The 27341-nt window shown below is 44.5% G+C and overlaps 2 protein-coding genes across 5 annotated transcripts; one reads left to right on the top strand and one right to left on the bottom strand.

Moving 5' to 3' along the window:
* Window positions 1–737: 737 nt before the first annotated feature.
* Window positions 738–17923, top strand: LOC134466049 (uncharacterized). The gene is made up of 14 exons (XM_063219947.1): window positions 738–829; window positions 1293–2572; window positions 3588–3799; window positions 4028–4199; window positions 4362–4412; window positions 4502–4615; window positions 8524–8630; window positions 9257–10043; window positions 10289–10450; window positions 14540–14682; window positions 15279–15509; window positions 16407–16578; window positions 16708–16749; window positions 16973–17923. The coding sequence occupies exons 2-14, from the start codon at window positions 1409–1411 to the stop codon at window positions 17072–17074; spliced, it is 3459 nt and encodes a 1152-aa protein (XP_063076017.1). The 5' UTR covers window positions 738–829; window positions 1293–1408; the 3' UTR covers window positions 17075–17923.
* A 1747-nt stretch (window positions 17924–19670) lies between these two features.
* On the bottom strand, window positions 19671–27181 carry nr2f6a (nuclear receptor subfamily 2, group F, member 6a). Of its 4 annotated transcripts, none has more exons than XM_063220328.1 (5): window positions 26922–27181; window positions 25633–26221; window positions 23964–24058; window positions 21961–22584; window positions 19671–20745 (listed from the first exon to the last, which is right to left on the bottom strand). In XM_063220328.1, exons 2-5 carry the CDS (start codon window positions 25899–25901, stop codon window positions 20471–20473), a joined length of 1263 nt encoding a protein of 420 aa, XP_063076398.1. In that variant the 5' UTR covers window positions 25902–26221; window positions 26922–27181; the 3' UTR covers window positions 19671–20470. The 4 variants fall into 4 exon arrangements, with proteins under 4 accessions (XP_063076398.1, XP_063076401.1, XP_063076400.1 ...); XM_063220331.1 differs by having other exon boundaries at window positions 21961–22581; XM_063220330.1 differs by lacking the exon at window positions 26922–27181 and adding an exon at window positions 26882–26908.
* Window positions 27182–27341: the final 160 nt, after the last annotated feature.

Genomic DNA, 27341 nt, shown 5'->3' with positions numbered 1-27341 from the left:
GCTGCCATCTAGTGTTATGGAATAAATATGTCACATTTTAGGCAGATTATTTCAGCTACCCAAGTGACATTAGGTAGAGACTGGAGTATGTAATTTCAGTTTCAGTTTATTTTATTTTTTTTAAAGTCTGCTGCATAAATTCAAACATTTAATCTTTTCACAGCTATTTAATAAGTTGTAAACTAATATGTAATGGTCTGACCAAAATACAGTAAGTTTTGCAGCTAAACCTTTCCATTTCCATGAATTCAAAATGGCAAATATGGAGAATGTCCACCATTTATGAAAAGTGTAAATTTCCAAGTCATAATGAATACTTGATGAGAGAAACCTGACTTGAGAAATTGCTGCTGGTGGTAAATATCCATTAATGAAAAAGATAACACTTGTGAATGGGCAGTAGGCTATACAGTCTGGAAATAAACGACCAAACATACAGAGGTCTAAGTTCAATTTAAATGATTAATTCATTCGTCATCCCATGTCTGCATAGGCATGACTAGTGGTCATGTTCCTTTGTTTTCCTTTCCAGTAAGAATGGTCTAAGAGACTGCCCACAGCTTCGTGATTCGTGTTGGTTCCCTCTGCATATGTAAATATTGTGAGCAACTCCCCCACAGATAAGCCATATTACACCACGCCAGCCACAATGTGCACTGAAACGCAAGCACAGGTTTAATAAGTAAGCCCTGCTCTAGTTTCGGCCCACAGCGATAAAGCCTGAGTCACCTGAGAGGGCTAGTCAGGCCTACTCTGGGAGCAGCCATTTTTCATTAAAGTCTTACTGCTGGCCAAGGATACGACAACAAAGCTTGGCTCCGACAACGAGGTAAAGATTGTGTATTTCCCCCCCTCCTTCAACAGTACTTCACGCTTAATCTGTGAGATTTAGAAGCCATGGCTTAGTGTCTTTGATGCCTTACTGTTAGAAATCTCAGCAATGAGGACATTTTATGGACCAAGGTTCTTGCCAAATTTGAGATTATTTATGAAACGAGACTTCTTTTTAACCAGTCTGGTCAATAATTGACTTTCAAGCCTCACAGTGATTGGATGAAGTGTTTCTTACAGCATCTACCCCTGCTGTCCATGTTGTTATGACCACTTCCTTGTATATTTCCCCTGCGACTATAAGGAGCTTCCACCTTTAAATCTCATTATAACTTCCGTGTAATGTGCTGTACGGTGGGTTTTTTGTTGTTGCTTTAATATCAGCGCTGATGAGCAAGATATTGTGGTTTATGCTTCTATACTACAACACTTAAGTGCTGACTATTTTGTTCACTATACAGAATATCATGGATTGAAAACTGCAATTATTCTTCCCCTGGAAACTCATGGATTGAAGCACTACAGTGGCTCTGTCACTGGGAACTCTGCACAGTTGAGAGAGCAGGGGCCACCCAGGATGCAAGGGCGGCGTAAGAGCTTTGAGTGGGAGGCAGCGGCAGGTGACTCGAGCAGCATAGGCAAGGACTCCCTGTCATGGAGCGACGACGACGTGAGCTCAGCAGCAACCCCCGGCAAGCTGGAGGAGGCTTCTGGCAGAAGGGTCTCTTCACCGAGCCCCCTCCCACCCCATCAGGCCGAGAGTGCTGGAGAGGCGAGGTCATTAAAGCAGCGCATGCGATCTCTCCTCCCCAAGAGGGTGAGTAGCATCTTTGAGAGATGGTCGAAGGAGGAGGAGGGGGGCGGTGATGGCAACTGCGGCGGCACTGATGCTAATGAGGATGATTACCCCTTCAGACACGGGGGAATAAAGATCCTGCCGAATGGCACCAGGGTAAGCCCGCCCGTGACGCCTTACGTGGAGAGGCGCTGGGGGGACGCGGGGGGCGACTCGCTCAGATCCAGCAGCAAGGGCTCTCAGAAACCCTTGATAGCCGGCAGCCCTCTAGACAACAACAGGGCTTACGATGCTCTGGAGGGCTCCGAGCTGACGAGCCTCCACCCGGCCGAGTACTACGCCGAGAAGCTGGAGGTGTACAAGATGAAATACTCGTATCTGAAGTCGTGGCCCGGCCTGCTGAGGCTCCTGGCAGGCCTGGAGCTGCTCTTCGGGGGCATGGTCTTGGCCTGTGTCTGCGCCTACATCCAGAAGGACAGGGAGTGGTCGAACCTCTACACCCCAACTTACATGCACAGCAGCTTCACGGGCACGGGCTCCTACTACAACGGGCCCATGACGCCCTTCGTGATGGCGGTGGTGGGGGTGGCGTGGATAGTGACCATCGTACTGCTGGTGCTGGGCATGACCATGTACTACCGCACCATCCTGCTGGACTCCCCCTGGTGGCCACTCTCAGAGGGCCTCATCAACGTGGCCCTGTTCCTGCTCTACATGGCCGCCGGCATAGTCTACATCAACGACCTGAACCGCGGCGGGCTGTGCTACATGCAGGTGGGGGTCAACCCCCTGCTGGCCAGCCTGTGCCGCGTGGACGGTGGGCAGATGGCGGGCACGGCGTTCCTGTTCATCAACATGCTGATGTACTTCCTCAGCTTCCTGGTGTGCCTGAAGATGTGGCGGCACGAGGCCACGCGCAGGGCCCGGGAGGCTCTGGGCAGCACGGTGGGTAACTGGGGACTTGAAAAAAAATATATACCGGTATATTGGGCTTTTTTTGCCTTTATTGTGTGATGGGACAGTGAAGTATTGACAGGAAGCGAGTGGGGAGAGAGAGAGAGAGACGGGGATGACCTCGGGCTGGAATCGAACCCGGGTCGCCGGTGTAGCAGTCGAATGCCCAGCTGATTGAGCCATGACTGTGCCAGCTACATTTTCAGCTGCCTTTTTGACCCTTTATTATGGCATGACTGTGTGAGAGGAGACAGGAAAATGGGCTGGAGAGAGATGGGGTAGGGTTGGGAAATGACACAGGTCATACTCGAAGCTGGGTCCCCATGGACTATCCCATAATGTGGGGGCGAGTGGGTAGCTGAGTATTTTAGTTATTACCTACCCAAAGAGCTCCTGGGGAGCGTGGTGGGTAACCAGGGGGCGAAGCTCTTTGATACAGATGGGATTGCCGGCAATCAGATTCACTGCCTACTGAAAGAAAACTGAACTACACCATAATAATGACATTAACAAGAGTCTTTTGTCACAGATTAATGCTTGGAAATGACTTGGGTATGGTCATACAGAGGATGAGCACATGATCTGTGGTTGTTTCAAAATCAAAAACACCCTTTTGAGTCAGCAGCACTTCAGCACTTAGTCATTTCATAGTCATGACAGTGATATGCTGGTATAGATAAAGTGATAAGATAAAGTGAAGAAGTTCCTAATACTGTATGTGTATAAGGGTTAGTGATGTTTCAGCAGTAGCACATGTCAAGGCAGTGCAACGACAGCCAGTGGCACTATTGTATGGCTCTTTTCATTTGTTTATTTTTAGGGGATTATCTAAGAAGCATATTCATTGCAGCATCTCAACCACCAAATACGAATACATTTATGGTCATTAGATGCTGTTGCAACACCTGACGTCTGAACCAAAAACATAATCATCCCAATAGTACAAGTCCAGGGCATTGTATCACAATGAATTTTCTGACGAGCAAAACACATTGTTTTACCCTAGACACAGATACCTCACGGTGTCGACATCGATGTCGCTAGCAAGCCCAAGTCCAAGAGGATAGCGTTCCAGGATGAGACGGACCACCACCATGACAGGAGGCCTCTGGAGAGCCACGTCCCTTTGGCAGCTGCAGCCCAGGTACCCGAGCCCCTGTGCGGAGCCATTCCCAGTGGATACGTCCCAAAGCCTCGGGTCATTCCAGATTACGTTATGTGAGTGTTAATTGGGTTCCCTACCTTACAAAATGGAAACCCCATGGAAAACAGACGGCCCCAAATGCTCCACATGCACTTCACTTATTTGGGTGCAGTGACTGAACTGAGCAATGGGAGATTTTGTGGCTTGCTTGTGTGAATGTTTATGTTTGCTCACTTTTCAGAAGTTGGAGTAATGACCATGTATTTTCATGTGTTGTTTATGACCACCGTGTGGCCTTGTAGGAAGTATCCAGACATCACTACGATAGAGGACAGAGAACAGTATAAAGCGGTGTTCAATGATCAGTACCAGGAATACAAAGAGCTCCACAAAGACATCAGCGCCATGCTCGCAAAGTTCAGACAGCTGGATGCCATGATGAGCAAGTTGCTAAGAGATGTCAACACAGCGGAGGTCAGACATGTTTAAGCTCAACTTTTTTACTTTTTGTGCATGTAAATATTTGAGCGTTCATTCATTTCAGTCAAAATTCAAGTACTTGAATTTATTGATTATTAATTAATTAATAAATAATAATTAATTTATTAATTATTTCATTTTTTGTCTTGAATACAGAATCAGCGGCGAGTTGCTGACATGCAGAGACAATATCAAAAAAAGAAAAATGTAAGTGCTATTTTATTTGCTGTATCTGTGTTTAAGCATTTTGTGTCAATGTTGACAAGTTAAAATAAGGTTGATTTATTTTTTCCTAGGATGCCTCATTTCTGGAAAAGAAGGAGCGTTGTGACTATCTAAAAGCCAAGCTCAGCCACATCAAGAGCAGGATCAGGAACTTTGATGAACAAATGCCTGACGACTACAAGACATGAGATGGCACCTCGCACAGCCTTCCAGCTGTGCTCATCGGGCTGGGTGACACAATAAAGTGTGTGTGTGTGTGTGTGTGTGTGTGTGTGTGTGTGTGTGTGTGTGTGTGTGTGCACGTGCGCGCGCATCCGGGTGTCTGTGTTACTATCCTCACCCTGTCACACTGAGAGCCTGATGTGACATCTGGCCCTGGGTATAGAATACTATTGCTTAGTGGTGCATATATTAAACCTAGTGGCCTGTATCCCTGTATATACGGTAACAGGACAGAACTGACTCTGGAGATGCTTATTCATTCATTCATTCTTTATTTGTGACAGACACAATGGTCCATAGCATACATATACAGATTACATAGGTTAAATAAGAGACAGTCAAGGATAAAATAAATAAAAAACACAAGATAGGCCTACAGCCATCAAACATAAAGACACTTTCTCCAATGTCGCCTGAGCTCAGAAGAGAACCTTACAGAACTCTTGGCCGGGTTTACCAGAGATTCAACTATGCTATTTTGGGAGCAATCCAGTCGTCCCATGAATTTAAACATTACATTTCTCAGGACTGCATCACACCCAGGGATATTGGAGTGGACAAACAGACAGCTGGCATAGGACCATCTGGGTATCCTTATCAGCAGTCTCATGATGGGCTAAACAAAAAAAGTTGTCTACATGGCTTGCATTATTTTCCTGGCTTGTGAAATCATTTAACTTACTGAGCAACCGTGTACACAGGGCTGGTAATCTGACATACAGGCCATTTTCTCGGTGGGCTGACAGTCCTCCGCTAGCCTGGCTCTCACGCAGACCCTTCGTGCTTCGTGCATCTTCATTAAACTTTGTGAGCTCGCTCGTAACAACCATGGCATGAGAACCAGGTTAGTCCTCCTCAGCGGCTGATACTATTGTTTTGTTGTTGTTGTTTCTGTATTTTTTCCCTCAAAGACCTGCCTATGATTTAGGCTAGATTGGGCAGCCCATAGTCTGTGGCAATCATAATATTGAAAACACAGGGGCTTTGTCAAGGCCTGGTCTATGCCAAAAATACCCAGGCCATTTTTTGGTCCCTGTCCCTGTCCAGGGCTGCATGCACTGTACATATGACCTAGCCTAATTATCATCAACGTTCAAATCTCTTCAAGACTTGGTCTGACCAAGAGCATAACAATTAGCATTTCCCAAACGGCCTCCCTTATGCTTATGGTTGTTTGCTTACCGACAAAGTGGGAGGAGTTCCCGTATTTTCGGGAACTCAGAAAGTACTTGCATTGCTCTTGACCTGACTAGTTGCAACACTGAAAGTGTTGCATCACTAGGAGGGCACAGCCTGGCTACATATGACCCCCCTTTGTCCTTGATGATACTTTTTTGTTACGCACCAGTGTGACACTGGGTTTAGAGTGTAGAAACCATTTTTTTTCCTCCTAGCGGGGGATCAAAATGTTTTCTTCTTTTCCAAAATGTTTGGATGTCTAATTATGATGTATATCAAATGTTTGGCCTTTTTCATATGTTGAATAAAGTATTTGTTTTATATGTTTTGTGTGCTTAATCATAGAATAAAAGACAGAATACAATTCTACCCACTGGTCATGAGCCTCCGGCACAAGCACCTTGTTTATGTAGTGTAGGCTATGTACCTAACAAAAGCATAAGGCAGTCATGGGTAAGCGGGTAGAGCAGGGATGTCAAACTCAGGCCTGGGGGCCAAATTTGGTCCTTGGAACCATTTTATTTGGCCTGTGAGATAATTTCAAATGTGTATTACAGTTGGCCCACATACACCATACCGGTAGAAAATATGACGTGAAGGCAAAATATTGTGCATCACAAGAATTAGGAGTGGGTATGATGGAGATGTATTATTTGCCTTGATTCAAGTATTAAACGTGTGTGCTGTATGAATATAGAATTTGGCCCGCTTTGGACTGCTCTGTATACGAGTTTGACACCCCTGGGTGTCAGGATGGTTGGGGAGTAATTAACTGATGCTCTGTCAACGGGGGGACTGGTCAGTTGTCCCGGGCCCAGTTTGAAAGAGGGCCCAGAATAGGATCCTCATTACATTGTTTCTTTGGATGGGGGCCCTTTTTAGATTACTTTGTGCTGGACCCAACCAAAGCTGTCAAGGACCCTGCTCTCCTCAATGATGGCATCATACTGCCACACTGCTCCATGGGGGCGCTGTTTGGGCTGCCCCCTAGCACATTTGAGGCATAGATACAATTCTGTTGTGTGCATGCCGTCGTGTCACAATGACAATGGGAAGTGGACTTTCACTTTTACTAATTCCTTTGGTTCAGTGTAAATTATGATACATATTGCTGTTCTTTAAGGTGCACTGTGTAAGATTTTTGTTGTTGTTATTTCCAGAATTCATGCTACCCATTCAATAATGTTACCTTTTTCATGACGACTTACCACCAGCATCAAAGTAAGTTTTATTTAAGTATCATTATATCATTATATTTTAAGTATCGTTATGACTGGGAAAATTGCACTTTTCATATATGAAAAGGGGGATCTTCTCCATGGTCCGCCATTTTGAATATCCAGAGATAGACATTTTAGCTGCAAAAATGACTTGGGCCATACTAGAAAATATTAGTTTACTACTCAGTAAACTTTCATCAAAAGGTCAAATTTGGCAATAGTCAACCCAGTTTCAAAGAGCAGCATAGTTGCAGTACCTTTTTTGACCATTTCCTACACAGTGCACCTTTAATTTATTAATTATTAAGTGCTTATTAAATGCTTATTAATTATTGAATGCTCATTCATTATTAGTACAAGATACAAGATAGGCCTACAAGATATTTTATTGCCATGTGCACATGAACTATAGAATTCATGTCCAATGAAAAGCTTCTCTGCTCGGAGATTTCCCCCCCAAAAAGGTATAATACTACTAATAATAATAATAATAATAATAATAATAATAATAAAAAGTAAAACAAGACAAAAGTAGAAGTTAGGAAAAATGTATATTAAAAAGCTTTAAAAGCTGCATTTAAAAAGGCTGGCTGGAGAAAGGGGGAGAGATGATGAGTGAAAGAGCGTTTTCTTACCTATGGTGGAGGCTTGGAGTTCAACAGCCTGATGGATTGTGGAAAGAAGCTGTTCCAATGTCTGTATTAAATGTATTAATTAAAGGGACACTGTGCAGGAAATTGTCAAAAAAGGTACTGCAACTATGCTGCTCATTGAAACTGGGCTGCCTATTGCCACATTTGATCTTTACATGAAAGTTTACTAAGTAATAAACAAATATTTTCTAGTATGGTCCAAATAGAGTCATTTTTGCAGCTAAAAATGGCTATTTTTGGAAATTCAAAATGGCGGACCATGGAGAAGATCCCCCTTTTCATGTATGAAAAGTGCAATTTTTCCAGTCATAATGAATACTTAGAATTTGAAGCTGGTGGTAAGTATTCATGAAAAAGGTAACATTAGTGAATGGGCAGCATGAATTCTGGAAATAAACAACTACAAATCTCACACAGTGTCCCTTTAAAGTATTAAATGCGTATTACAATGTACTTAGTGATTTTAGGGCAGGCTACACTGTGCACTGCATCTGCATGATGTGGATTAGCCTATCATCCTTCCTATAAAAAAACTACCTAGCCATTTAATATGTAGGCTAGGCCTACTTAGCGAGCACGCACTATTTGTTGAGGATGTTATACTATATTTAAGTTACTCTTGTGACCAATCGACAAAGCCCGACACCATTCGGTCGAGGTCGAGGGTGCGTTCTTGTTCGTTTTTTTCAGCGCCTACCTGATAGCCTCTAGCATCTGGGGCAAGAGCATGCGGTCAGTGCGACGCTGCGTGGTTGAGTAGGGAGCACCTGTGGAGTGGAAATGTTATGTCCGCATGACGAGAAATGACGGTCCTTTATTTGTTTACATGTGAGTGGATACAATGACAGGTGCTCGGAGGTGTTTTTGGAGCATTCACAATTACACCAGTATGAAGACGGATACTTAAAGCCACACAGGTTCTTCAGGTAGGCTAACCAACAAACCCATCCTTTTTACCTGGTTACCCCACTACATGTTTAAAAAAACGACTGTAATGTAGGTCCCTAGGCCTATTAATTGATTCGCAAAAGTTAAGTGACTGATAGAATAGCCTACCTAATAAGAATATTGTCTCTATGCAGCCTATTTAATACTATAACCTATTTCTCAACGGTGTTTGTTTTGCATTTTGGAGTGACATTTATGTCACTTTATGCATAGGCTAATTGGCCTAACCATAATTATAAAATATCCAGCTCACGGATGTTGTGAACTGTTAAGACTAGGCCTACTGAAATAGCACAATTCCTGGTAGTCTGTGCTGTAAATGAGATATGCTGAAAAAAGCAATGTGGTGTGGATGTGCTCAGTGTGCGTGCGCGTGTGCTGCCCTATAAAATGTCCTTAAATTATTGACAAATGCGGGGTAGAGTTGCAGAGGGCTGGAGAGGGGAGACTCATTTGTGCGTTTCATTTGTGAATAACATGTCTGTAGTGGCAGCAGTACCACAGTTATATTGTGATTTAAAACAAAAAAAAAATCAGCATATAATATCTTTCATGTATCCTCATTTTAGATGTTATGGAAATTCTTTTTCTTTTTCTTTTTCAGGTCTCCATGTACATGCATCATGTATGACCCAAGGCATTACGACCGGCCTCCTGTATACAGCCCACACTTCACCGCTGCCTCGGATGGATATTACACATCCAGAAGTGTGCACTCCTCCCCACACTACAGCCACCACTACACCACCGCACAGCCCGAGCCCCTGTACACGGACGGAATTCCACAGCATTTCTACAGGTGGTTCTCACCCCCGGGGATAGTGAAAATGATGCAGGGGACCTGCGTACTTCTCTGCTTTGTTATTTTTGCCTGCGTTGCCTCCACTCTAGTGTGGGACATGCACGGCCTGGAGGCCAACGTGGGCGGCTACATGGCAGGCGGGGGGTTCGGCTACGGCAGTGGGGTCGGGGTCGGCACCGGCTCCGGCTACTACGGAGGGACCTACGGGTACCACAGCTCCTACATGACCCCTTACTCCGCAAAGAGCGCCATGATCTCCGTGGCTGCCATCAACTTCATCATAGCCTTGATATTCCTGGTGGCCAGCTTCTCCAAGACCCGCACCGTGCACGGCCGCAGGTTCTACCTGACCGTGTTGGTGGTGGACGTGTCCCTTGCCATCCTGCAGTGCATAATCAACATCATCTTTGTCATCGGGGTCAACCCGATGGCCCAGAGCTCTCAGAGCGTGCTGTACAACCCTATACTGATGATGTGCCAGTCCCCACCGAGCACTAGCATCAGTGGAGGTGCGGGGTCAGGATTTCCTGGGGCGTATCCCATGTTAAACCAGTATCTGCACCATTACTGTTACATGGACCCAGAGGAGGTGAGTGGTGCTGCTGTGCTGTGAATCCCCAGCGGCTCTTACACACAGCATTTAATGGCTTGTGTGTGTGTGTGTGTGTGTGTGTGTGGGTGTGGGTGTGGGTGCTTTGCTCTGTCTATGTTTGTGTCTGTACACATATGCACACATTCATACTCTATTCAAAACATGCACAGAAACTCTGAGGCATGATATAATTGACTATATATATATACACAGTGTTATCTTATTCTCTCTATTTCTTGCAGGCTGTAGCACTGGTCTGTGGTTTGCTGGTCATGGTGGCCCTTATTACGGCTTCCTACTTCTCCTATAAAACCCGCAGTAAGATCTGGCGTCATGGCAAAGCCAACATCATTTGGGAGGAGCTGTTCCGTGGCCCTGAGGGGAGAGAGGCGTCAGTTGACTGGGTAAGTTCCTTTGCATTGTGGGAAAAATGGAGGGTTCCAATTAGGGCTGGGCAATATGACGATATATATCATTATCGTGATATAAAAGTGTATATCGTGACCTTTCTCCTATATCGATTATATCGTGATTGTAATTTTATCAATTTTATACAATTGAATATCGTTTAATTACATTTCATGTTGTCACAACACACACTACAAGTTAATGTAACTGTAAAAATAAGGATAAAAAGATCCATTTTAAAGAAAGGTTGTTTTGCGACATGAAAAAATAAAGAGCAAATAAATAGAATAACTGAAAACGTATGTAATTGTGCTATATCGTGATATATATCGTTATCATGATATAAATTAATCCATATCGTGATATTGTATTTTTTCCATATCGCCCAGCCCTAGTTCCAATATCAACATAAGCACTTTATAAACATTGACCAGCTCCATTTCACTTTGAAGTTTAGAGCAGTTCACACATTCCTTCTATGTATGGTGACGGGAACTAAATTGATGTGCCACACCTGGTTTCAGTCTGATCAATCATTAACTGCTGAATGAATTGCAGTTGTCCTTGTGCCTTAGCAAAAAGCAGACCAGGGGGTCGTTTCTCGACAGTGCCTTTGCTAACGACGTTAGCCATTTTGTTCGTTCTTAAGACCAACGTTGTAACCAAGGTCTTAAGTCGCTCGTAAGACAGTCTTCCGGCTTGGTCTTGAGTTGGTCTTAAGTTGTTCTTAAGTTGTTCTTGCTCCTGACATTTCAGCGTCTTGGGGCAGGTTCAGGCAGAGTTCAAGTGACAGTGATTGATTACTGCCACCAAGTGCACAAGCGTCTAACTTTTACCACACAAAATGTCCAATGATTAGACAATTTTAAATATATTTGGTTGTGTATGCCGTCTTTCCTGCAGCAAGTCCTTACGTCCAACGTAGGCCACAAGAAAAATAATTGCCATTAAGAGCATTGTGCCTGAAGATGTGCAGGAAGATTGAAAGGTGCGTCAAACACAGTAGGCTACACATGACATCTTTATGAAAGTCGTTAAATACCTGTGAAGACAATCATGCCCCCAAAATCCACCCCAATAACCAAATGTCGCTGTACATATCACTGCACAATAAAATCGCGCCAAATAACTTCGCAATGGCGTCAGCCACACGGTCCACTGTCACTGCGCACGAGGGAGAGGAGGCAGAGAGTTGCGAATATGCCCGAATTGCGCGCGCGCCAGCCTGGATGCGCGCGCGCGCACACACACACACACAGACAGAGAGAGAGAGAGAGAGAGAGAGAGAGAGAGAGAGAGAGATGAGTGGAAGTGGATATACTGGATATACTGTTGTGCAGATAAGGCACCTGCGCTTAATTTAAAATTCATCCGAAATGGACATGTTACCAGTTACCACCAGCAAGTGAGAATTAGGATAGTATACATGCCATCACGCTTTCACCGGCCATTTCTGTGTAGTTATTTGGAGTGATTATGCTACAGTGATATGTAGACCGACATTTGGTTATTGGGGATGGATTTCGGTGACATGATTGCGTTGACAAGTAATTAACGACTTTCATGGAGATGTCATGTGTACTGTGTTTGACGGACCCTCCGTGCATCATCCCTTCCTGCACATCTTTACGCGTAAAGGTCATAATGGCAATTGTTTTTCTTGTAGCCGTTGCGCATAAAGACGTGCTGGCAGAAAGACGACAAACAGACAAATATTTTTTTGTTATTATTTCTCGACTCCTTTCAGTTATCATTTCAAGCAGCATTGAACGGTCCACAAATAATTTGGTGCCCTCTCGCACTGAAGAGCGCAATGAAGGCATACCTCGGGGTATCCACAGTTGAAGCCTTTTTTAAAATTACTTCAACTACAGTAAGACCGCGCTTTCTCCAGCAACCACCTTCACAGCTGTCCCTCCTTTCTTCCATCGTCGTAAAAAGCCCCAAGCAACCAGTTCGTCACTTCAAGGTAGAGACATGGGTAACAACGTAGGTTACACATATCTGACCCAAAACAGAGACCCAAAGACAGCGCGACATATCAGTAGCGCGCGCGCGCGAGTAGGCTATCCTCACATTATTTCATTAAGCTGCATTTTTTCCCAGGGTTGCGATGGGTTGGAGTTCGTGTAGCGTAGTCTATAGACAACAATGACATAGTAGTTAAATGTTCACAATGTGTGCGCAATCCGACCACGTTGTGCGCGCGTGGGTATTTGTTTCCCACTGCGACAACATATTGTGAAAATTAGAACTCAAGCGGACTCAGAGGAGAATATTATGGATGTTAGAGATTTAAAAGTCCATGCATACATTTATCCCTTCGGGTCTAGAATCATTGCTATTACCCTCCGGCAAGGCATGACAACCACTCATCCACCAACCACCAGTTTCTGAGAGAAGTTACTGAAGACTTATCGTAAATTGATTTAGCAAAACCGGAAAAAAATATAAGACATTGTGACATGTAGGCCTAATGCATTATTTGGTTTCTGCTGTCGACGAGGGATGGTTTTGAGGGCACGGTTGTGTTGACAAAGATTTGTGGACTTTGATAGCGTTGTAATTATTGTATCTGACAGCCACGTGAATCATGACGCCGTCACTACTTTGATTGCGACCAATGCAGCCGAGCTGAGGCGAGACACTCCAAGCATTTCCGAAGACTTCCTCGTGTCTGAGAACGTACGTACGTACGTCCAAAGGTTGGTCGCGACTTCAGTCGGTCTTGCGTCTAAAGACCAACTTAAGATCAACTCAAGAGCAACTTAAGACCAACTCAAGAGCAACTTACGACCAACTCAAGACCTACTTAAGACGGTTAGCAAAGGCAAGAATCGAGAAACGGAGTCCAGGGGGTCGTTTCTCGACAGTGCCTTTGCTAACGACTTTAGCCATTTTGTTCGTTCTTAAGACCAACGTTGTAACCAAGGTCTTGAGTTGGTCTTAAGTTGTTCTTAAGTTGTTCTTAAGTTGTTCTTAAGTTGGTCTTGCGTCTAAAGACCAACTGAAGACCAACTTAAGACCAACTTAAGACCAACTCAAGAGCAACTTACGACCAACTCAAGACCGACTTAAGACGGTTAGCAAAGGCAAGAATCGAGAAACGGACTCCAGGTTGGAGTTTGTGGATTTCTCACAATTCTAAATGCTAGTCATCCATGGGTTTCATTTTATTCTACTAGTAGAAGAATAGTACAATTACTAAAATACCTACATGGCAGACTAAAATAATAAAAAAGTTATGCATGCCTTACAGATGTCATTGTACACTTACCTATATCTGCCTTATCAGTGTTGCATCCCCCCCACTGTCTCTGTCTCAATCTCTGTGTGTGTCTCTCTCTGTCTCTTTCTCTGTCAATCACGTTCTCCTGCACAATGGTCAGGTTGTTTTGATTTTTTTTCCTTGCTACCACGTCACCCTTTTGACCCCTGACAGTATTGTTTGAAATAAACAAAGACCATTTCCTGAATTTCTCAAGGGCGCGTCATCGGAAGGATCATTGGCGCTTTTCAAACAAAATAATAAAGCCCCCCCTCCCACCCACGCACTTTTTGGACCAGACATTTCCGAGATATGTTCTGGTGACATTACTCATCTAAACACACACGGGACACACTATTGTGGTAGCTGCAGTCAGGAAACAGTGTCTGAGAAAACACCCGAAAAAGGCCACTCACAGTTGCAGCAGCTCTCCAGAGGTGCACATTTTCGGATGACTACTCAAGATACTACAGTGTGCATTCAACAAGTAGTTTCCAATGAGTGTGTGTGTGTGCGTGTGTGTGTGTGTGTGTGTGTGTGTGTGTGTGTGTGTGTGTGTGTGTGTGTGTGTGTGTGTGTGTGTGATGGAAGTGGACAGGAATTTGCTGAGGACAGCCATTTGGCTCACTTGTGGTGATACCAGAAAGAATTCGAGCCATCTACAATTTAGACTGAGGCCTTCTCCCTCTTTATTTTCTGCTAGCCCTCTAGTATAAATACCCCACAGTATTCTACCCTATACGCCCCACTGTCACTAAGAGCTCCTCTGCCCTGTCTAAAACACTGGTGTAGGTGACTGTCATGTGGTTGTTTGCAGCTGACCAGTTTGGGAAGCACTCTCCTGCCCTCGGCGGTAGTGGCGTCGGACAAGTCCACACCTGATGTGAAGACAGAGGCCAGTGTGGTGTCATACCCGGAGCGGACCGTCAGCGTTGTCAGTGGAAACACTTACGATACTGTGTGAGTGCACGAGTCCTTATTGACCACTCTCCTTCCATTTTGTGGTCTGAAAATGTGCCACTCTTGGCCAGGACTTCTTACAAGAAGAGTTGCTTTAGCTCAATATGACCTTCTTGATAAAATATCAGTTAAATCAATTTTTTTGAAGTAAAATAAAAAAGCTGCCTATTGCTACACATCCATGCAGCTCTTCATACTGCAAACCGATTCTATCCACTACATCAGGGTGGGGAACCTTTTTCAATCGAGGACATCTTCTAATTCCTCCAAGGACCTTAAAAGTCCTCCAAGGGTCGTTTTATGAACTCATACCAGGATTTCCACCTGCACTTTAGGCCTATATTGAAGGCGGCCACCTTTACAGACCCCACCTTCTCTAGGTCCCCTGAAATATAAGTTAATTGTTTGGGACATATCATTTCTCAGATTCCTTTTCATGTGAGGGTGCATAACATTAAAATTATATCGGGGCCGGATAAAACAGCCTCAATGGCCGTAAACAGTTCTCGAGACATAGGTTCCTTCCCCTGGGATCAGATGTAGTGACTATATCTACCCATCACCTGACCCTGAACCATCTGATTAAATCCTTCTAGTTACACTGAGAACATCCTCAGCGCTCCACCTGAGCCCCTGTACCAGGACAACGGGCTCGGTGCCGACGCTGACGCCTTTGAAGTAGCGGAGGTCCAGTGGAGCCCAGACCCCCCCTCCAGGGCTCAGGGCCAGGCCTCAGCTGCCCCCGGGGCCCCAAATGGGGCAGGAGGGTACTCCACCACAGGCATGGGGAAAGGCCCCCAGCTGGTGGATACAGACAATCTGACTAGGTCAGTTTCAAAGTTCCCAAAATGCAGTCAAGGCTTGGTGGTGCTTTATTTCCACAAATTTGTGTTTTGGCCTTGGCCTGTGCAATAAACTGCATTACAGGTGCACTGTGTAATATTTTTATTCTTTTTATTTTCAGAATGCATGCTACCCTTTCACAAATGTTACCTTTTTCATGAAAAGGTGGATATTTTCCATGTAATTTTGAATTTGCAGAAATAGACTGTTTTAGCTGCAAAACTTACTGTACTGTACTGTTGCAATACCTTATTTCCACAACTTTGTCACACATTATAGTATTTTGGCCTTGGGTCTGTGCAATGAACTGCATTAAAGGTATACTGTGTAATATTTTTAGTAGCTTATTCCCAGAATTCATGCCACCCATTTTTACCTTTTCACCAATACTTACCACCATCACCAAATTCTACGTATTCATTGACTGGGAAAATTGCACTTTTCATACATGAAAAGATGGATCTTTTCCTTGTCAGTCATAGTGAATTTGCAGAAATATACATTTGTAGGTGCAAAACTTACTGTTCTTTGGTGATACTAGTAAATATTAGTTTATTACATAATGAATGTTCATGAAAAGATAAAATTTGTCAATAGGCAGCACAGTTTCAATGAGCAGCATAGTTGCAATTCCTACTCTGGCCACAACCCTACACAGTGCATCTGTAAGTTTTGATGAGTTGATGATTTGCTTGTGAGAGTTGTCAGTGTGTGAATGCAGAAGGCTGTTTCAGGCTTTTCACCTTTTATTGTGGTACAAATTAAGTAATTATTGGAAAAAAACGAGTGTGCAAAAATCAGGCAAAAATCCTATTCTGATCATATTTTTTGCTGTATCCAAACTAATATGCTGGCTACTGTGCATGTATGTTTCTTAACAGTATGTACCCAGAAATAACCTCGGATGCACAGCGTCAACAGTATAGACGGGAATTCGATTTGGATCTGGCCGAGTACAAACGTTTGTGTGCAGAGATGGACGACATCAATGACCAGATGAACAAACTGAGCAGGGAGCTTGACACCCTCCAGGAGGGGTCCACCAAGTTCCAGGTCTGTATCAGGGCTGAACCTCCTTCTTTACAAGTTCTCAGTAAAACTAAGAGTTTTAAACGTTTTTAAATGTTACTACTACACTGTAGTGCCATCCCAGAACACCTTTTTTTTGGCCTTCCATTTCAGGCAGTTGCAGAGGAATACAATCGACTCAAGGACCTAAAACGGGTAAGTGAAGTGGGGTTCCATCACATACCAAACAAAGCCTGTACACCACATATAGATTGTGGAATGAGGGAGACCCAATGATACAGTAAGTACCTCCTTGGGGAGACCTGAATAGGTTTGTTAGCCTCACCGGCCCTCTTGGTGGCAGACAGGAACTGAGTGTACTGCGTTCCCTAACTAACAGACTTGGTGTCTCTTGTCTCCTCTCCTACTGTCTGACCAGGCCCCAGACTATCAGTCTATGAAGCAGCAGTGCAAGGAACTGAAGCAGAAATTGTCGCACATCAAGCGCCTGGTGAGGGAATACGATGAGGGCTATTCTTAGACGTGGAAATGTTTTCGTGCTCGGAGGGCCGTCCGGCGCAACGCTGGCCCATGACAGCCGGCCTCCCGCAGAGAACCTGACACTCGGTATGACCTTTGGCAGCCCAGCCAGTGACGAGGCCCCTTGCAGACCTCCCGCCCTCCCTCCATGGGACACGGTGGCTACACGGGCGTCGGATGGTGGTGGTGTCTGCTCTGTCTCTCACTCTTATCTTTCCAGCTGTGTGTAAGTATTATCAGCCTAGCATAATGGTTTCTAAAAACTTTTTAGGTCAATTTTAGGACTATGGGCTTATCTGGATGCGTCTGACAGCCAGAGTAGCAGTTGACAGTATTTTTTAGAGATTTGTGACTGGACTAAATAGAGATGGATGGAATGGCACGACACTTCTGTAGATAAGCATTTTCCTCTTTTCAAAATTTTTTCTTAAAAAAAAACAGGCAGCGATAAAGAAGTCATGAATTTATTCACATATATGTATATTTTGGAAATTACACACAGGTCCTCTTGTATCCTAAGTATTCCTGTTCACTGTTATGGTATATTAATAAAAAATTGTGAATCATGAGCAATTATACATCATAAAAATGATTTGTGTTCTTGACAACAAACAGATGTTTTGAATTTAAATTTTGATTTTAAATGGCGAGTAATGTAGTGTGTGTGTCTTTGTAGGTTGGGTTTATCGTAATTAAAGGCCATTTTATAATGAGGTAATTCTGAATCATATTCAGGGTGTTTAAGGCAGACATAAACAGGTATGCCATGGCTATCTTGAAAATGGCTGAACGTTTAGTAGTACACAAAGGGGAACAAGGAAACGGCATGTTCTCAGTGCCAGAGCGTTAATCCAATGGGATACCTCCCGTCACTCATACATGTTAAGCCACAAATAATAAAAAAAAAAACACATTACACAGCATTAGGGTATGCATAAAAAAAGTACTGAAGAACAACACTTTCTCTGCTGTCGACCAAATTACTTTCTAGTGTCAATGACACAAAATGATAAAAGAGCATATGTTTATTGTGAAAACGCTGTATATTAACATGATATGGCTGAGATGGTTCATTCACGTCTCAATGGACGATGAGGTATTTTCTGGTTAACATACATTTAAGTTGCGAATCAGCTTTTCACAATTAGAAAAAAAGTAACAATTGACATGGTAATTACAAAAAGAGAACAACATTTAACCACCATTTAACATGCTCTTTTGAAACACAGCAAGACGGTTTGGTTGTTAAGCCATGTGGTGCATTGCATCCCTCCCAAGTCTCTGGCAAAAGATCATGCAATCACTGATAGGAAAGAACTGCTACCTCACACACAATCCTGTATCTTTGTTATTATCTTAAGACCATCATAAACATATGCATTCTGGGATTTGCAAGTGCTGTCATTATTATTATTATTATTATTATTATTTTTATTTGAAAACAAACAAAAAACAAATGTGTTTCAAGTAACTCAATTCATGTTATGCATTTTAGACTGGTTCTGTAAAATCAAATTTTGCCAGGTGTTTTTTTTTGTTAGTCTTAGCACAATATAATTCCTCAGGCCCCCCTTAAGCGGAAAAAAAATAAAAGTTCCCTAAGGAACCTTCAGGTTGCCAATGTGGAGGAGCCCCTAAAATGTATCAGAGGACAAAAAAGTTCTTAACGGAATCCCCAAGGATTTTTTTTCAGGCTCCGCAGAGAATCCCAAGAACTCAAAGGTTCTTTGAGGAACCTTCAGCTGCCACTCTGGAGGAAGAACCCTAAAAGTGTCTCTGAGGAACCTTGGCCTTCTTCACAGAAATGTTAAGATTCTTCAGGACATTTAGGACGTTCTTGGGGAAACCTTCACAATTTCTAGTGTAGTCTAGTACAGATGGCAAAGTAATTTATCAACTCCACCTTTGGCTGTTGGCATGCTGATGCTGAGCATTCCGAGGATAATTGCTGCCATGCACCACCTGGGTGGCTCCTCCACACTGCTGCTGCTTAATGAGGTCCTCTTTGTGTGTACAGTATGTGAAGCGCTATACTGTAAGTATCTTCAAGGCGCTGTTGAAATGCAGTGCATTCCTTTTTTCTTTTTTAATTTAACTAGAGCTGAAATAACTAATCAATTACTTGATTAATGAAGAAACCAATAACTATTTAGTATTCAATTCATAAGTTTGAATAGTTGATATAATGAAGAATGCAAATTAAAGAATAAGAACTCACTATTCCCTGATATCAGCTTCTTACATCTGAACATTGCCTTTTAAAATCTTTAACACATCTTTGGGTGTGGTCATGAGGCATGAGTATCAATGTTTTTCCCAGAATTTTTTTTACATATAAAATCAAGACCTATTCATTGACAAAGTACAGGATATCGGCCACTGAGGTGACTGATTCTGAGGAAATATTGGCCAGGTAGTGATTAAGAACTGTGACGTAATAAATGATAGACGTCCGCAACACTGTTAATGCTTCCAGTGATTTATTTGCACAACGTTTCGGACCTTCGTCCTTTTTCAAGTGCAACCACTGAAAAAAAAAGTTGCACTTGAAAAAGGACGAAGGTCCGTAACGTTGTGCAAATAAATCACTGGGAGCATTAACAGTGTTGCGGACTTCTATCATTTATTTCAGTTACGCTATTTTGTCCAGCACCTGTACCACTGATGTGCGCGCATTCTCTACCTTCTTCACAGAACTATGACGTATCAGATAAGTGATGCCATCAAGGCAGGCAAATATGGTGTAAGAGGGCATTTTCATAGCTGGCCAAAGAGCAGTGTTTAGAGGGCTGCAGATCACCTGCACTATATAAGTACCAGAGTATCAGTGTTTCAGGACATTAAAAAACAACAAAAGTAACAAGACTCCTAGCCCTATTAGTACTGAAACTAATTCTTCAGAATCCACCAATCAACAGTTTCCCCAATCTGGGAGAGTAAAAACAGCACATAATGTCTCTCTTCCCCATGATGGACTTTGGCAAGCTAGTCAAAAGGTGTTTTAGCATCCAACTCCTGTGGAATGAGTCCTTTGTCGGTACCTCATGTGTTTACATGAAAGCAACAATCTCCAGTCCTGTAGTGTTATCACATCTCCCTCTTCCAATGTAAAATTCTTTCCAGAGACAACAAAAAAATAAAAATAAAACACAATAAAGATAAAAAAACAGGCTCTCCCGTGCACATGACTGACAATTACAAAGAAGAAGACGACTTGTGTAGTTGAGGGCCAGGCATGATTCTCCAGATGTACTACCACAGCCCCATAATCTTCAGTCTTTGCCGGGTGAGAATGTGTGTAAAGTATGAAGCTCACTCATGCCCAAACAACCACCGGCCCCCCACTCCCCACAATCCCAACCCAACCCAGCCACCTCCACGCCCCCCTCCTCATCCGTTACTGTCCGGGGGCGTAGGGCCAGCTGATGGAGCTGCCGGAGAGCTGCATGTCTCGGATGAGGGTCTCGATGGGCGTCTTGCCCACCAGGCGCATAAAGAAGAGCTGGGAGATGAGGGAGGCGGGCACGGCGCGCAGGGCCGGCAACCGCAGGAGCAGCCGGCCGAAGCGCTGGGGCTGGCTGGGGTACTGCATGCGCTCGTACTCCGTCAACGCCACCTGGGCCTTCTCCTGCAAGCTCTCCACGTGCGTCGGGTCAGTCAGACCACAGGCATCTAGTGCACACAGGCAGACACACAGAGAGATGCAAACACATATGTCAGGGGAGGCGGATTAACAATCTGGATAACACAGAAAAATCATTTCTTTTTTTTTCAGTTTGCAGTCAATTAGTTTAAAACAATTTTCACTGGACAAGTGGTCTTGATTACTTATTCCTCACATTCTACCAAGAATGCTGTGACGTACATTTTCCAGTAGAGGGAGCTAACATCTTTATAAAGCACATGGGTTTGGATGCAGTGGTGTAGTCTACTTTTTTATGGTGGGTATACTGTATATTTGAGCATTTTTTGAAGTGGGTATACTAGGGCTGCACAATTAATCGAAAATAATCGAAAATCGTGATAAATCAGTGAAATCGAAGTCGAAATTTTAATCGTGATTTAATCGTGGCAATAGTGACCTACCTTTGAGAGCGTCCATGAAGCCAAAAAATATTGACAGGCTGGTGTTTCTGGCCAGATATCTGTCCACCTAAGTTTCATGCTATTGTCTTTACATTATTATTACAATTCATTTTATTTTGCTGATCCCGTATATGATTCATTCTTGGTTATATTTCAACTTGTTATAATTTAAAAAAAAAAAAAATCTGCGAAATTCAATAATCATGATTAATAATCGTGATCAATAATCGTGATTACGATTTTGACCAAAATAATCCTGATCATGATTTTTTCCATAATCGTGCAGCCCTAGGGTATACCATATATTTGTGCTATTCAAAATAATGGATCAGTCAATTTTAAGTGGGTATACTGAAATCCCTGAAATTTAGAAGTGGGTATACTCCGTATACCTGCGTTCTACGTAGACTACACCAGTGTTTGGATGCTTGCTAGGGGTAAGGTCAAACACTGCTTCTGTGCAACACTAGATTTAAGTTAAATTATGCAAAATGACTTAAAAAATCCATCTCATGCATACGACGCAGTACACTGAAGTAGAGCCATTGATGGCCGGCTTGGCCTCTTGCACAGCACATGGCTCGGGGCCTGCTCACCTAGCCTGATTATCATCGACGTTCAAATCTCTTCGAGACTTGGTCTGCCCAAAAGCAAAACAAATATCATTTCCCAAACGGCATGGTTGACCCGTCTCCCTTGGTTTGCTTATGGTTGTTTGCTTCCCCGACAAAGTGAAAGGAGTTCCCGTATTTTCAGGAACTCAGAAAGCACTTGCATTACTCGTGACCTGACTATGCTCACCTGGGGAGAAGAGCGCGATGGCTTTAAGGCAGCTGTACTCGGCCGTGTCCACCTGCAGCCGCGTCAGCTTGTCCACCTGCTCCTGGAAGACGCGCACCTGGTCCATGAAGGACACCACGCGCTCGGCCGACATGGGGGACGAGTGGAAGCCGGCGGCCGCCAGCAGCGGGGCGGTGTGCAGCGGCAGGGCCGACTGCGCCGCGTTCAGGATGAAGAGTTCGCTCCAGCTGAGCCGCAGCAGCGCCACCTGCTCCGAGACGGGCAGCTCGGGGAAGTAGGGGATGCTCCGCGACCACTCGATGATGCTGAAGAGCAGGCGCGCCGCCAGCTCGCAGATGTTGTCGATGCCCATGACCGTGCCGCCGCCGCCGCCGCCCTGCTGCCCGTACTGGTGCGAGTAGCGGCTGCCCGGGTACGGCTCGGCCCGCAGCAGCTGGGAGATCAGCTCCGACACCGGCTGCCCGTTGTAGAAATCACCCATGCCGCCGCCGCCTCCTCCTCCTCCTCCTCCTCCGCCACCGCTGCCGTCTCCCGTGATGCCCCCAAGGCCGATGCCACCGCCCACAGGCGTGGTTGAGGGGCTGAGACTGGGGTGGGACGGCGGGACGCGTCCACGTTGGACTGCTGCAGTAGGACAGTGGGCATGGGGGTGGGGGATGGGGGGAGGATGAGGATGAGGATGAATGGACACACAGGATGGGTAGACAAACCATGAGGGTCAAGTGGTTGTGGTGGCGGCGGCGGGGGGAGTGAATGAGTGAGTGGAGGAGGGATTTGTGAAGCGGGAAGGAAAAGGAAAGTTTGAAAATGAATGAGGGCAGCATGGCAGATGTGCATGGAGCAGCTTGGCAGGATTAGCCGCTCTGATTCAAGATTAAAAGGCGCCGGGGTCATAGCGGGTCAACAACCATTTCTGGCACTGACAGACACAGATTTGTGCATACACTGGCCAGACACAGGAAAAGCCGATTTATCAAAGCAAGACAGTGATATTGTTATGCAGCCTTTATGGTGATATGAAATAAGGTAGATCTCATTTAAATGTTACATTTTACCAGATGAGAAATTAACATTAGCATTAGCATTAACATTAGCAGGAGGTATAACTGGTATACTGGTACACACACACACACACACACACACACACACACACACACACACACACACACACACACACACACACACACACACACACACACACACACACACACAAGCACACTGCACTTTCTGCACTAAACCCAAACATACACACACTGACACACACACACACACACACACACACACAGACACACGAACACACACACAAGACGCACAACGCACCTTCTACCTGCACTAAACACATACACACACATACACACACACACACACACACACACAGCTGCTGGTGTACTTGACAGACCTTTTAATATTTATTTTTCTTCAAAATGCTACTATTACCATGTCAGAACGCTATAAAGGACTTTTTTAGGAAAAGCACAAAAGCACAACAAATACCTCTTAATGTATGTCCTCTACAAGTCTTCTGTTGTCCAGTCTTGCACTTTAAATGTCTGTATGAGCACTGTCTATGTCCATACTGTCTTAAGTCCATGTATAAGTACTGTCTATGTCTATACTGTCTATGTCCTTACCTAGATTAGTCTATGTCTGTATAGGAAAGCAAGAAATGTAATTTCAAATTCTTTGTATGACCAGTGCATGTAAAGAAATTGACAATAAACCTACTTGACTGTATACTGGTATAACAATTCCCATTGATATCACATTTTGCAGCTGCTGTTATTCAATGACACTTGCAAATGAGAGCAAATGACAGCATGTAGTTACAAATGAGTAACTGAGCAGTCATTCACAACAATATCCTTTTTTTGCCATGAAGTGCTTCAGAGTTTTTCTATCTTAGAGATTTTCACACTGAGAGCCCTCTGTGTTCTACCATTAACAGGAGTCCCTTACCTTTGGCAGTGTTAATATTTAGCATTTTCACAAAAGTGGGGTGTTACCTTCTTTGCGCATTCCCACTCGAAAGCACTTCTTCAGTCTGCAATACTGGCACTGGTTACGGTGATGTTGGTCAATCTGACAGTCACGGTTTGACCTGCGAAGACAGAAATGTGTTTCTCAAAATGAGACAAACAGACCTCAACTATGATCGCATCAACATCCACAGCAGTGTCATTAGTCACACTAGGGGTGTGCAAAATAATCGTCATATCGATGCATCGCGATACTTACTCTCACGATACAATGCATCGTGGGGCAGTCATGGGTGAGCGGTTAGGGCGTCAGACTTGCATCCCAGAGGTTGCCGGTTCGACTCCCGACCCGCCAGGTTGGTGGGGGGAGTAATCAACCAGTGCTCTCCCCCATCCTCCTCCATGACTGAGGTACCCTGAGCATGGTACCGTCCCACCGCACTGCTCCCCATGGGGCGCCACTGAGGGCTGCCCCCTTGCACGGGTGAGGCATAAATGCAATTTCGTTGTGTGCAGTGTACAGTGTTCACTTGTGTGCTGTGGAGTGCTGTGTCACAATGACAATGGGAGTTGGAGTTTCCCAATGGGCTTTCACTTTCACTTTATCGATTCATGACAAGGTATCGTGATACTTATTTTCTCAATATACTGCATGGATTCATGACAATTGATTATTTGATAACAATAAAATTCGATTTGCCACGGGTTATTTTGTTCAGTAGAGAATAGGTAATATTTCTGTTGTGATGTAAGCTCTCTCCCAGATGATAGAATGCTTAAATAGAATGAACTGACTTAAGAAAGCTACACAGCAACTGACAAATAAGCTGTATTTTACACATTTACTGAAGTAAATATCGCAATGCATCACAGTAGTACATGAATCGCAATGCATCGTGATAGAATCGCATCGTGGCATGTGTATCGTGATGCGCATCGAATCGTGAACCCTTTGCCAATACCCACCCCTAAGTCACACCCAACCTTCACACTTCCACAAAACCGGTCATGTTTTGAGTCATGTCATTTGCATTGTTGCATTGCCATCCTTGGAACAAGCCTAATAAAAGATTTGAAAAGGAACAAAGCAAAGGCATCTACCAAAACTTTAGCCACTCGTCTGGGTATGTTAACTAAACATGATCAAGAGCTAAACTTCTTGAACTATGGCTTTCGTTGGACACCATCAGGTCGACCATTATTACTGCTACTTGGAATACACCCCCCCCTTGGAGTTGGTGGCATTCTCATGCCTCTTGCATACATCATGCCACATTGCATACATCCCCTCCCTCAAGGGTGGCTAGAGGGAGGGAGGGGATGTATGCAATGCTTTATGTGTGTATTTATGTTTTGAGCAATGGGGTGAATGTACATTTATGTTTTTATGGTGAGGTCAAAGACAAATTTCATGCTTCCATGACAATAAAGACTATTCTACTCTCTTGCACTGGGTCCAGCAGATCCAGCATCTGTCCAGCAGACCCAGCATGAGTCTTGGCCATGTTGGCCCCATTCATCCTGTGTGCCTCAGGCAGAGGCGCATCTTGTCACCAGGCAAGGCAGGCAGCCGCTTGGGGCTCCCAGCACACTAGATGGTGAAAAACAGCTCAACTTCAAACTATAATAGCGGCAATTTGTTGTCTTTTGGGTGTTTGCTTGGAGCCCCCATTGACACTAGAATCGCAGAGCATACCTGCAGGTGTAGTTGAGGCTGCGCCGCACACTCCTCTTGAAGAAGCTCTTGCAGCCCTCGCAGGTGAACACGCCGTAGTGTTTGCCACTGGACTTGTCCCCACAAACCACACAGTCCACTACGCAGGCCTTGTCATCGTCCACCCCCTCCAAGTCACTGCCTCCCGCCTGGGGAGACTCGTCATCCTCGTCCCCCCTGAGGTAGCCCTTGTCCCCCAGTCCGTTGGTCTCCCCGTTGGGATCTCCCCAGCCCCCTCTCACCATGGCCATCGCTCAGTTGTCAGCCCCTAGCGAGAAGAGTCTGCTCAAGGGTGCCCACCCGCCACCTGAACAGCTGTAAGTGGTGGCACCACTGGGAGTTTCTGAGGGGCGTAACTATCAAACTCTTGAGAGAGTCAGACCCGAGCTGATCTCCACGGTCTCATTGCTGAACGCTCATAGACGAGATGGCGTGCCGGACACAGGTCTGTGGCTGGTCTTCCAGGTGTGGGGTTGTTTCCTGGCTCTGTCCAGTGGTCTGCTCAGACCCATCCACTCTTCAGATGTTCTCCTTCAGTGTCCTGTCCTCCTGACCCCTGACCTCTCAGAGCCTAGGGTAGCAACACAGAAAAATTCCGAGTTACATCAAAACAAGATCTTGAAAACAGTTCAAGGGTTACATTTTTAAAGCAGCTGGCTAAGTTATAGATTCAAGCAAAGGATGCTAATCAAACGTAGCCAGTGAACATTAAGGATCACCTCATAATGTCTGATATTGCATTTACAAGCCGTTGTCTCATTGGTTCCGCAAAATTGTATGAATGCTTAATGTTAATGTCACGTGTTTGTATTGTCAAACAACAAAGTTTCCCACTCATGTGTTTATATAGCCTACTAGCATCAGTCTACTTCCAGTTCCATTGGTAAGTCACATTCGGCACACACACACACACGAATCTCCTCTGCACTTTTTCTTGACTGGTAATACAAAGACGCAACATTGTATTTTAACAAAGCTTACCAAACATGATCTTATAGTCATCTGGGAAATGTTTCTTTCAACAAAACGTGTCTCGTTCCCTGCATGATTAGTTCGAGGAAGTAACTTGACGCCACGTTTGTTGTTGAATAAGAGCTCGCTGTTGTTGCTAATTAGCGCCATGTATTACATGCCCACAAGATAGCTAAAAGTCCAAACATACCGTTGTGTTTGAGAATACATCTGGATTTTGAGAAAATGTTGTCTTAACATCTGTAAATTATTTTCTCACCTAAGCTTTTGTCAGTGAACGTGTAGCAACGGCGACCTACCTCTCCAGCGTTCTTCCCGTGAATCAAATCGGGGGAGGGGTGAAGCTTCGCCCTGGTTCCACTTAGCGTAAATTGAATTAGGTGTAAGATACAATCTGTTCGATGTAAGCCCTACAAACTTATTCCAGCCCCATCAAAATACTTCTGTATACATTTCTGTCTGAAACAGCCGTGGCTAGCTTACAAATACGCGAAAGGATTGGCAAGAATAAGGGAGGGAGAAAGGAAGGCTGAGCAGGAGGGGAACCGAGCTGGTGGAACACAACTACGCGCCTGCGTACAGTGATGACTGGGGGTGGTGGGAGGTGGTATGGGGTGGCTCGGGGGTTGCGGGTGCAGTTTGGTTTGCTAGGGCAGTGTTTCCCAACCTTTTTTGTCTCATGTACCCCCAGAGCCTTTTTGTTTTGCCACGAGTACCCC

This window comes from Engraulis encrasicolus, chromosome 16 (genome assembly GCF_034702125.1).
Source record: "Engraulis encrasicolus isolate BLACKSEA-1 chromosome 16, IST_EnEncr_1.0, whole genome shotgun sequence".
Classification (NCBI taxonomy): domain Eukaryota; kingdom Metazoa; phylum Chordata; class Actinopteri; order Clupeiformes; family Engraulidae; genus Engraulis; species Engraulis encrasicolus.
The sequence above is the reverse complement of the archived record's forward strand: the minus strand, read 5'-3'. Positions and strand labels throughout refer to the sequence as shown.

Bases quoted from the DNA above. Each gene is read 5' to 3' on its own strand.
- LOC134466049 (XM_063219947.1), top strand. From the start codon at position 1,409: ATGCAAGGGCGGCGTAAGAGCTTTGAGTGGGAGGCAGCGGCAGGTGAC. The intron at 14,683-15,278 runs GTGAGTGCACGA...AAATCCTTCTAG, and splicing joins GGAAACACTTACGATACTGT to TTACACTGAGAACATCCTCA. The intron at 16,750-16,972 runs GTAAGTGAAGTG...CTGTCTGACCAG, and splicing joins GACTCAAGGACCTAAAACGG to GCCCCAGACTATCAGTCTAT.
- nr2f6a (XM_063220328.1), bottom strand. From the start codon at position 25,901: ATGGCCATGGTGAGAGGGGGCTGGGGAGATCCCAACGGGGAGACCAAC. The intron at 24,059-25,632 runs GTATGCTCTGCG...CTGTCTTCGCAG, and splicing joins AGCCTCAACTACACCTGCAG to GTCAAACCGTGACTGTCAGA. The intron at 22,585-23,963 runs GTAACACCCCAC...GTCCTACTGCAG, and splicing joins AGTGGGAATGCGCAAAGAAG to CAGTCCAACGTGGACGCGTC.